At 27.0% G+C, this 11,471-nt stretch overlaps 3 protein-coding genes and 1 pseudogene across 3 annotated transcripts; all 4 read left to right on the top strand.

Moving 5' to 3' along the window:
- Window positions 1-212: 212 nt before the first annotated feature.
- On the top strand, window positions 213-1,091 carry LOC112685575. The gene is made up of 2 exons (XM_025557508.1): window positions 213-397; window positions 491-1,091. Exons 1-2 carry the CDS (start codon window positions 213-215, stop codon window positions 1,089-1,091), a joined length of 786 nt encoding a protein of 261 aa, XP_025413293.1.
- A 6,760-nt stretch (window positions 1,092-7,851) lies between these two features.
- On the top strand, window positions 7,852-8,465 carry LOC112685574. The gene is given in 2 exon segments (XM_025557507.1): window positions 7,852-8,103; window positions 8,229-8,465. Coding segments are annotated over 2 exon segments (489 nt in total).
- A 68-nt stretch (window positions 8,466-8,533) lies between these two features.
- Window positions 8,534-9,707, top strand: LOC112685573 (zinc finger MYM-type protein 1-like). The gene is made up of 3 exons (XM_025557506.1): window positions 8,534-8,798; window positions 8,886-8,941; window positions 9,579-9,707. Exons 1-3 carry the CDS (start codon window positions 8,663-8,665, stop codon window positions 9,705-9,707), a joined length of 321 nt encoding a protein of 106 aa, XP_025413291.1. The 5' UTR covers window positions 8,534-8,662.
- On the top strand, window positions 8,972-10,957 carry LOC112685585 (annotated as a pseudogene).
- The last annotated feature ends 514 nt before the right edge of the window (window positions 10,958-11,471 follow it).

Below are 11,471 nucleotides of genomic sequence, written 5' to 3'. Positions count from 1 at the left end.
ACGAATGTGTTAATAATTAAAATTCTGTTTTATTAATTTTTTCGTTATCAAGTAATTGAATTACTTCTATTTGTGAGTTTTGTATAATTCCAGCAAGATACATAGGAGCTTCTTTAAGCCGTAAAGTACGTAGATTTGCGTACATGCGAAATATAAGAGGCCAAAGAACAGAAGCTTAAATCCAGTAAGATAATACTAATGTGCATGTGAACATGGCGCGACTGCGTCAAGCTGCATCAGAAGATAAACGAGCTGAACGAAATGAACAAAGAAGATTAGAACAAGGGCAAGCACGCCGTTATACAGTTATCAGACGCGGAGCAAGTGACCGACAGCGAAAACAAGAAAACCGACAACGATTATTTACATCTAATTTATTCCTGCGTTTAGCATTCGAGTATGAACCCTACATTTAATATTATGCTCATTCCAAAGTGGTAATTATTGGTGCTATGGAATGTTTTCATTGTAATGCTTTTAAATTTAAAAGTGAGTCAGCTGGGATATGTTGTTCGTCAGGAAAGGTGCAATTACCTCCTCCGTTGAATAACAACGATGAAATAACACTTTACCAAATTGGCCGGCACGTCAGCTTCAATGAAACTTTTTGGCATATTTTTGGTTTCTCACTTCATGAACGGGATCCAGCAGTTCTTCATTTAGCCGTTCATCTTGAAAACGGCCGGCGTGTATATTTCATGAACGAGACAGCAATTTATCGTGCTATAAATCCACCAAAAACTACCCTCATCGAATTTTTTGAACTGTGTAATCGTGTGGATGCTTTTGCACTCACATTACTCTATTCAGAAGTACCATACTATTTCACATGGACTCCAACAAAAAAATGGATGTTCCGCAAGCAAGGCACGCCGATTAATGAATGTCCCGGTTTATTCAAATCAAACACCTTGGGGCGAGTATTTACAGTCAATCCAAGACAGACTGAGTGCTTTTATCTTAGACTGTTATTGATTAATGTCACCGGTCCATTGTCATTTCAAAATAAACGTAAAGTGAATGGGCAACAGTATCCAACGTATAAAGATGTATATAATGCACTCGGCTTTCTGGAAGACAACAACCAGTGAGAATGTATGCTTGCTGAAGCAGGATTGAACTGTACAGCAAAACAAATTCGTTTACTATTCACTATAGTGTTGACTACATGTTTCCTGGCTCGAGCAGAGACATTATGGTATAATGACAAAGATTCATTGACTGATGATTAATTGCATCAACATCGTACACGGTGCAACAATCTAACGATAGTGTACAGTGACGCTATATATAATGAAGCATTGATTGCTATTGAGGATTTTTGCATTATCATTGCTAACTTACCACTCAAACGTTTCGGTATGCATTCACCAAATTGAAATGCATCTGATTTAATAAACACTGAATTGAATCGTGAACTACTATCCAATATTGTGGAAATGGCAGCAATTGTTGCTCGCAACGTTCCACTAATGAATGAAGAACAAAGCAAAAATTTACGACCGCATCATGCTTGCAGTTTCGGCAGGACAAGGTGGATTCTTTTTTTTTAATGCACCAGATGGAGCGAGAAAAACATAACTTATTTTGATCATTCTCCGCGAAATACGGTCAAATAATGGCATCACATTGGCTGTTGTATCATCTGGCATTGCGGTAACTTTATTGAAAAGAGGCAGAACAGCTCATTCAGTATTTAAACTGCACTTAATATTCAAAATAATCTAGACACAGTGTGCAACATAAAAAAACAATCGTCCATGGCCACAGTACTGAAACATTGTAAAATTATCATCTGGGATGAATGCACTATGGCACACAAACATTCGGTTGAGGCGTTGAACAGGACATTAAAAGATTTAAAAAACAATGACAAACTATTTGGCGGCACTCTGTTACTCCTTTCTGGTCCGTTTTTCACACGGACAAAACGTCGGCGTGGTGTGATGTGGTGATCTAACGTGGCGTGCTCTCAAGTGGCCAAACCATCCAGTTTGTTTGTATTGCCGAAAGATATGATAACAAAAAATACTGTACACTCTGTTGCATTAAGGGGTTGAATTGTTTTTTACTAATATTGTTATAATTAGCGATATATATAATTTTAAAGGATCAATTTTAATAAATTATTAAAAAAAATAAATGTTTGATGTTTTTTTCATTTTTATATTCCGTTACCGTTTATAGAACTCCATACATCTTACATTTATATACCACATCCAAACACACTAATATTAAATTTAGTTATTTTTCTAGCAAAATATTCTTTAGAAATAATTTATATGACCAAACAACGTTTGTCGGGTTAGCTAGTATATAAATATATTTAAATTTTTTTATCCCTATAATCGTATATTATAAACACAAAAATGACCATTTTATAATCCTGTATTTTCGTCTTGATTCTCATTAATAATAATATAAATAATATGAAAAATATAATAAAATATTTGCTGAATTTCATATGTTATTATTTAAAAATACATGGCAGTCATTCAAATAATTTTAATTATTTTTTTTCTCACATAAAACATTTTAAATGATAATAATTGTAATTTTCATTAAAATGCGATCATATAATTATTAGAATATTAATATAACCGATGGATACATCTTAACTAGAAAAATTGTTTATATTTCATAATTGATCCCCTTGAAATTTTCCTGTGAATGTACAATTTCATGATTTTTATAAAAATGTTTTTTTAAAATTTGATTACAATCCTATTACATCAAAAATAAAATCAAAATACTATTATACTATTATGGGCTGATCATTCTGCATAGATACCAGGCTATAGAAGAAATTTGAGATATTTTTGGAATTATTAAAATATATAAATATGTAAATATCTAGTTTTTGTTTCTTAGATAACATTAACTTTATTTTTGTAACTGTATAATAATAGAAATTTTCATAATAATCAATTGATCCAAAATGAATGAAAACTAGTTACTAATTAATAATTAAATTAATTCATCTAATAAGTACATCTGGCCAATGATATTTGACACGTGTTTGTGAATTTAAAATTTACAAATAATGAAATATAAACTAAATAATAGTAAAATACCTGTAGAATCTAATAAATCGACTTATTGTCACATAATTTAAAAAAACTAGTTCATAAATGATATATATATATATATTCGGTTGCACATATGCAACTATATACAATAAAGGATTAAAATAATACGTAATAACTTAGTTAACAACTAACATTATAATCATGACTATATCATTATATAATTATATTATACTAATTATATATATATATATATATATTTAATTATTTTAAATAATGTATCTTTAACTTTCAAAAAATTTTATCGTTAAAATTCTATATTTAAAAGTCTCTCAATTAAGTTTCCGCATATTTTTATCTCAAATAATAGTGTTTAAGTATATACCATACATTAAGTTTATATTAAATGTGGCTATCAAAATCATATTTATTAAAAAAAATTTTGTTTTGCAATCTACATATTTTTCAAGCTTATTATTGCTGTCTATTAATTTAAAATTCAAACTATGTTTCAAAATGTATATTAATACTTTAAAATATTGACTTAACTTACTCATTTACGAGAACTTTCACATAATTTAAATTGTATTTTTGTTATTATATATTATATAAATAAATATACATTTTCAATGATTTATCATTATACCTTATTTGATTTTATACTCAATTAGATTGTTGGTGCAATAACTTTTTTCGTTGTCATATGGTATCTTTGTACAACTATCCAGTGTCGAACAACTGCTGACTAACAGCAGCTGACGCCATACTATTATTACATACTTATTATTGATAAATAATATTTGATATTGAAAAAATAATGGTTATACATTTATACATTTTAAGATATTATTTTTGTTATTTCTAAATGTTATTAGTTGTTTTTAATAAATTGTAAAATAAACCTTCTTAAGTATCTTTTGAGTTTAGATTTCAGAAAAATGGACAGCGATGGCAACATTTATATTCCAATGATTTGTTTATTGATTATGTCTATTAAATATTTACAATTATTAATTTATATTTCTACCTATTTGAGAAGAGGATTTTTATAACAATAAATTTTGTGATAAATTCGATGATTATTGTAGTAATAAAATTCGTCAAAATATAAGTTTAGAATTTAAACATTTTTTATTTTATTTGAGTATAGTTTTTTAATACGATAGTCTGTAACTCTTTTTAAAATCAACAATAAATAATCGCTACTCATATATTATAATGAGTAAATTTGATCTCATATAATCATAAAAAGTTAAATAACTAATTTTTATCTACTTTCTCTTTAAGAAAAACTACACTGAAATCATAAGGATCACTATTTTTGATAACAAATCTGTTTGTATTAAAATTCAAACTTTAATTGCTGGTAAAAAAAACTAACTTTTGGTTTTGTTTATAAAATTGCTTAGAATTATTTACACAGTATTTAAATCCTAACTAATCTTTAACTACGAGTATAATAAATGAAGGTATTTGCCTATTTTAAATTATTATTTATGCAGAAGTTATTTCATAATATTTTCGTAGTATTTGAAATACTTATCTGTATATATTAAAGGAAATATTTACAAAAATATTTTCCATGCTAAATATCTAATTGAACGTGTTGCTTATCATGGATATTAGTAACATTATAGTATAATATTTTTGAACAAATACATTTTATCCAATATTTAATCACAGAAAAGTGCAACATTGTAAGTAAAATTATAAATTCTTCGCTTCGATCCATCTCGTATTATGAATAATGTAGAGTTTTGCGGCTTTGTGCTACGCTGTCATATTTTTATTATATTTCAGATAACGAGATGACTGAAGAACGAATAAAATCAATGTTATTACTTTTTGTTTATTACTTATTCTTGTTTAAAATGGGCTAGAATTTAAAATAAAATGAAATACAAAAAATAAATAATATACAAATAGGACAGACGAATTCTTAAAAATATTCTAAAAAGCTCTCTAGCTTGTACATGATTAATAGTTACATAACAGTAGTTGAACCCCATACTTCTGTCGTTATTATACTTTTATTATTATTACTTCATATTTTTTGTTATTTTTTTATTTTCTTTATATTTGTACGCCAATACCTCGGCAGCATATGCAAACTCCATACACATGAGTTGGAAAAAATTTAAAAATGTTTGCAACCAACTTAAAATAACACAATGTAATCTCCAATATATAATTCAAACGAAAACTACTCAAATGAAATTATTTGCTCGTATTTCTTGAAAAAGCCTCCTATCGACTGTTAGCTGCAAGGCGATTCATAATGAAAATGAATTAAAAAATAAAATTATGTAATAATAATGATATTGTGATAACATTACGTATATTGAAATATTCGTCTTCGTTCTACAGAATGAAATTATGTGCAAACAAAAAATATAAAAGTACTCGTATAATATTTCTTTGTATGACACATATATATGACCTTAATATCATTACGGTTTCATTGTTCGGTATAATTGTTCGTTAAGCCTGGCATACGAGCATTTTTTGTGAGGCCCCTCCTCAGTATTTGCTAATATCTAACTTGATTTTTGAGTGATATTCTTAAAAAGAAACCGCTGATCTAAAGTATTTATCTAACTACTAGATAAATGTTAAAGTTCATCCCATAGAGAAATAAATTACTCTATGGTTCATCCATACTGTCGTTATAAAGATGTAAGGATCATTGAATAAGTAGTATTTGAATTTTATGCACATAGATTTTTACCAGGGCTTGAAATCGAAATAAAAAATTTCGATTTTAATTTCAATTTTGATTATTGATATTAGTTTCTATTAATTTCGATTTTGGTTTCAAATATTGATATTTATTTTTTGCAATTCCGTTTTTGATTTCGAATATCGATATTCACTTTTTTTAATTTCGGTTTCAGAAATCGGTATTATTTTTTTTCGATTTCGGGTTCACAACAGAATGTAATGACTTATAATAATTTCTCAAATTTTAGTACATCATTAGCATAATAGTATTGTAGGATGTAGCGAAATCTACTGATGTAGGTAGTATATATTTAAATCCATTTTTTTATTACCTATGTTATAAACAGGGTTCAGATTTAATAGTACCGAAAATACTAAAATATGTGCTATAATATGAATAAAAAAACCTTAAAATATGCTCTATAAATATGGCCCTAAAAACAACAAAAATAGTAACAAAAATAAAAATAAAATTTAAGTCAACATTTTATTTAAAGTATTATATTATTTTATGAATTATTTTTTTTTTTTTATAATACATTAATAAAAAAAACTAAAATGACCATCTTCTGTTAACAATTACAAAAAACTTATATGTGGTACGTCTTGTTTTATGTATATCTGTTTTACCTTGAATGATGACATTGTATGTAACTGTTTCTCCGTTTTTAAGTGTTGACTAACGTTAAATTTTTTGTCACTATTAACTTTACATTCACACATTTTGGAAAATAGAATACTTGCGTCAATCGTAAAAACATCATTGCCACCAAACTTAGACACAAAATATCTAAGTCTCAAATCCTTCGATGTTTTAACTTTTGGCATTTGACGTTAAGTCAAGGCCATATTTAAGGGGGGTCCAGGGTGTCTGGACCCCCTCTCCCGACCTTTTTTTCAATATTTTATGAACGTTTAAAATATTTATTTATTTTTAATACCAACATAAATATTTTCAGTCAAAAATGACTTAAACTCCAATTAATCATTGACTGCTTTTAATTTTATTTCATAATATCATATGAAAATATGATATTAATTTTAATAAAAGAAGATTAAATATTTTTCTGTCTTTTTTTTACCAAATGTCAAAAGTTAAAATCTAAATTCAATAAAATTACAATATACATGTTTTGGATCCCTCCCGAAAATTTTTTTTAGATTTGGCCTTGCGTTAAGTAACATAAAAACAAATAATACACAATTGAGTAATAAACGAATATGAAACGAAATCTAACAATACGGAGAAATGACACTGAAAGCATGAAATACGTACGATAGACGACAATATATTGTAGAACAACAATAAAATAAAAATAAATAAAACAGAGAAGAGGGCATAAATGTATAAATATATTTGATTTCACCAGGCTACTTAAAAATAGATTCTAGTAACATGTTAAATAGTAAATACAATATAATTTATCAATTATTAATATGAAACGAAAATGTGGGAATTTTGGATTCACCTAAATCATAGGCGCAATTAGGGGGGCTGGAGGGGCTAAGCCCCCTCAAAAACATTCAAAGCCTCCCAAAAACTATACAGAACTTTATATTATTATATTGATAAAAAAAAAAAAAATATGTGACTACTACTGAAAAAATGAATAGAATAAATTTTTCTTATTCTTTTTTTCGTAACAATATTAAAATCATGTTCTTAAATATTATGTCTATTATTTCTATAGTCTAGTGTCTAGAGTCTAGACCGTGCTTATTATAGCACCGCAGTATATAATTATCAATAAACAAAATATTATCCCCGACTATATTTATAGCTTACATTCTCGGTCGTTTTGCGAGTGGCCGCAATTGACTATTACGATTAGGTATAGCTGTTATACAATCACGTTATATTATTATGTATAGGTTTATAAATAGCTCATTTACGAAGAGTACAAAAACTGTATTGATGCTATTAAACATTCGAACACCAAACGACCAGACCGTCCTCAGCAGATAAGCATTACAATATGCCATCATATTTGTTATTTTTATTTCTTAGACTGCATTGACCATTCAATTGTGGTTATATTGTGCTTTGTGATTATATTTTGACATTTGCTATTTTGTAATTGAATTCAAAGTTAGTAAAATAAAAATGTTTTCGATATTTAATTTAAAAAAAAAAAAAAAAAAACCAGAATTCAATGAAGGCCAAAATAACTCTAGTTATTCAAAAACAACTATTCCAACTCCTAATACTTTTGTTTCTATGTCTCCTGATGTAAATAATTGTTTAGTTGAATATAAGACAAGTTAGTCGACATTATTAAGTCCTTAAGAGGGAAATAAGTTGGATATTGTCGATTTAGGTAATTTAGATTCTGGCCCTGTGCAACCTATTTTAAAGGTAAGTTAAATTAATTTTATAATTGTAAGAATACTAGCTTCTTAGCTCCAATCAGAATTTAAAATAATTTTTTTCTTCTTCAATATTTAATAACAAAAGTAAAATAATAAATTTATTGCATATAGGCTTATCCTGAAACAACACTTGGTTCACAAAATAGATCTTTTTGTTCCAAATATTTCAAGGAGTATAACTGGCTTGAATATAGCATAGAGAAAGATGCTATTTTTTGCTTTCCTTGCAGAATGTTTTCAACAAATTCTGGTCACGTAGAAGATGTTTTAAAAACAACAGGTTTTAATAATTGGAAAAAGGCAAGCTTAACCATTTTAAATACACTGATATACATTAATAGATCATAATTGTTTAATATTATCTTTAAAATATGTTATATAATAATATTTACTTATTTCTATTATTATAGTTGAGTGGAACTAGAGATGCAAAAACAGGAAAAACAAAATTAAAATTGCATGACATTTCTGACCACCACTTGACTGATAATTTAAGATGGTCAGCTTATAAAAACTCAGTGAAAAATGGTGATGTTATAGCAAAGATGTCTACTGCTATTCAAAAAGAAATACAAACAAATATAATGTACATTAAATGTTTAATTGATATTGTTTTATATCTTGGTAGACAAGGAATAGCGTTTAGAGGACACCGTGAAGATGAGACATCAGTTAATAAGGGTACTTAATATATTATTTAAAATGTTCCCTAAAATTATTTAATTGAATTTCATCGTTAAAATTTGTTTTTTTTTTTTTTTGTTCTAGGTAATTTTAAACAAATGTATGAATTTTTATCAAAACATAATCCAGAGTTTTGCAATGTATATAAAAATACCTATACAAGTTACAATAACTATACAAGTTGGAGTATACAAAATTAACTGATAGAGACATGTGCTGCAAATGTCAAATCTATCATTAAACAAGAAATTATAGATTGTGGAATATTTATTATCTCGTTTGATGAGGCTCGGTAAATAATAAATTCAATCTTGGAAGTAAAAATTTAATTTTTAATAATATGTTTATGTATATTTAATAAGTTTTCTACTCTTACTAATTCTCGCAAACAAGAGCAATTAAGTATTTGTGTAAGATATCCCCATGTAATGGACATCTGTGAACGATTTTTAGGATTTGTTAACGTATCAGAAAAGCAAACTGCAGACGCTTTGGTTTTAAAATTAGTTGAATTTTTAAATACAACTAAATTAGATAAAATTCACATTATATGACAGGCATATGATGGAGCAAAGTCATGTCAGGTCACATAGGAGATGTTCAAGCAAAATTGAAAATAGTTCACCCTCCAGCCAAATGTGCAGTGTATGTACATTGTATAGCGCATAAGATTAATTTAGTAGTTATTGATATGTGCAAATACTAGAAGGTAAAATTTATAATTAATATTTTATCTACCTATTATTTTGATTTGTATTTATATATATATTTTTTAAGGATGCTAGAAACTTATTTAATGCTTTGGAGGCACTCTATGTTCATTTCTCTCATTCAATAAGAAATGTGAAGCTTACTGATTTACAACTTAAATTGAATTCGAAAAAGACAACTCTCTTAGTTAAGTGATACTCGTTGGATTTGCCACTATAAAAGCTGTGACGCAGTGATAACAAATTTTAATGCCATAGCTCAAGTTTTAAATAATGAAATTGATAATCACCAAAGTAAATGTGTTGCCCAAGCAATTGGTATGTTATGAAAAATATTAAATAACTATTGGTTTCATACAATGCAACTGACTTTATTGTGCTTTTTCTTTTAGGTATTGTTTCTACAATATCAAATTTTAAATTTGTAGTTTATTTATTCACTCTTCATGATATTCTAAAAGTTGTTAAGTATTTAACTTCAGTCAAAATCAGCAACACATGGAAATTCTGAAAATTTGATAAAAGGAGTAATTGATACATTACAAAGTTATCGTTCTCCTATTCACTACAATGAGCTGTGGGAAAAAATGGTTGTATTTTCAAAAGACAATGGAATTGAAATTAATGTTCCTTTTCAAGGAACCTAGAGTAAATTTTTATCCACTGGCAGTACATTATATACTGTTAATTAATTAAATATTTAAAATTTAATATGATAATATCTTTTTTTTTATATTTAACTTAAATGGCTCTAAAAGAAGAGAAGGGAGTCCACTAATCTAAAAAATTATGTGGTTATGTCATCAACTTCAACTGAAAATAATCACCAAAGTGATAATACAAGTACTACTATATTAGAACCAAAAGAATATTGGAAGATACATGATTTTTATCCAGTAATAAATACAATAATATGTCAAATAAAAGAAAGATTTTCTGAAGAGAGCATTCAAATTGCGACGTCTGCAGATAATTTGTTAAAATTAGACTTTGAGGGATCATCATTACTTATAAATCAATATAAGGTTTTTTTTTTATATAATTAATGTTTTTCAAGTACCTATTTCATTTAAAAATTGTATATTTGTATTTTACTTTACAGAATTTGTTCGAATTCATCCCTAATGATTTGAAATGTGAGATGAGTGTTTTGAAAAATATGATAAAAGGAGTTCCTAACTATTTAACCATCAAAAAAAAATATATCTAAAGATACGTTTCCAAATCTTTTTAAAATGATTCAATTGTCTATCACTCTTCCGGTTAGTTCGGCTACTTGTAAACGGTCATTTTCTGCAATGAGAAGAATTAATAATTATCTCAGATCTACTATGTCACAGGAACGGTTTTCGAAATTGGCAATACTTAATATTGAGAGATATTATTGTTGACACCGAAGTTATTTTAAATACATTTGCTAAAAAAAATAGAAAAATAAGAATATAAAATGTAAAAAACTATATTAAATCTGTTATCTATACTTAAAAGTGAATTATTATTTTATTATTTATTTTTAAATTTTACTTGCCTTCCAATAAGCATATTTTTTATAGAGGGTAAAGGGCGGAAAAAAAGTTTCTGAGAGGCAGTGATTGAAAAGTGTATGTGAGGGGCTGAAGCCCCTCCCCAATTTTTTTACTCTATTTGCGTCTATGACCTAAATCAATACTATTTTTCATTCATTATAAACGAGGTTTATGAAAAATACAAAATAAAGCATAAAATCATGTATATTAGTAAAAAATATCAATAAAACTTCAAAAATAACACTAAAAATCTAAAATACTTCAAATATGCAAAAAATAGCAAAATAAAATTTCTAATTTGAAGTCTCTGGTTAATAACACAAATGAATAGTTCACTCTACTATCTTTATCTTTATCATATAATAAGTAGCAAATGCTATAAAATCTGAACCCAGGTTATAAAACATTTCGTACAAACTACAATTATTATTAAA

The sequence above is a fragment of the Sipha flava genome, unplaced genomic scaffold (genome assembly GCF_003268045.1).
Source record: "Sipha flava isolate LNK unplaced genomic scaffold, YSA_version1 282_pilon_pilon, whole genome shotgun sequence".
Lineage (NCBI taxonomy): Eukaryota > Metazoa > Arthropoda > Insecta > Hemiptera > Aphididae > Sipha > Sipha flava.
The sequence above is the reverse complement of the archived record's forward strand: the minus strand, read 5'-3'. Positions and strand labels throughout refer to the sequence as shown.

What these genes read in the sequence shown, in the direction of transcription:
- LOC112685575 (XM_025557508.1), top strand. Translation starts at nt 213, where the DNA reads ATGGCGCGACTGCGTCAAGCTGCATCAGAAGATAAACGAGCTGAACGA. An exon ending in TTCCTGCGTTTAGCATTCGA is followed by an intron (nt 398 to 490) that starts GTATGAACCCTA and finishes TAAATTTAAAAG; the next exon opens with TGAGTCAGCTGGGATATGTT.
- LOC112685573 (XM_025557506.1), top strand. Translation starts at nt 8,663, where the DNA reads ATGTCTACTGCTATTCAAAAAGAAATACAAACAAATATAATGTACATT. An exon ending in TGAGACATCAGTTAATAAGG is followed by an intron (nt 8,799 to 8,885) that starts GTACTTAATATA and finishes TTTTTGTTCTAG; the next exon opens with GTAATTTTAAACAAATGTAT. An exon ending in ATAATCCAGAGTTTTGCAAT is followed by an intron (nt 8,942 to 9,578) that starts GTATATAAAAAT and finishes ATATTTTTTAAG; the next exon opens with GATGCTAGAAACTTATTTAA.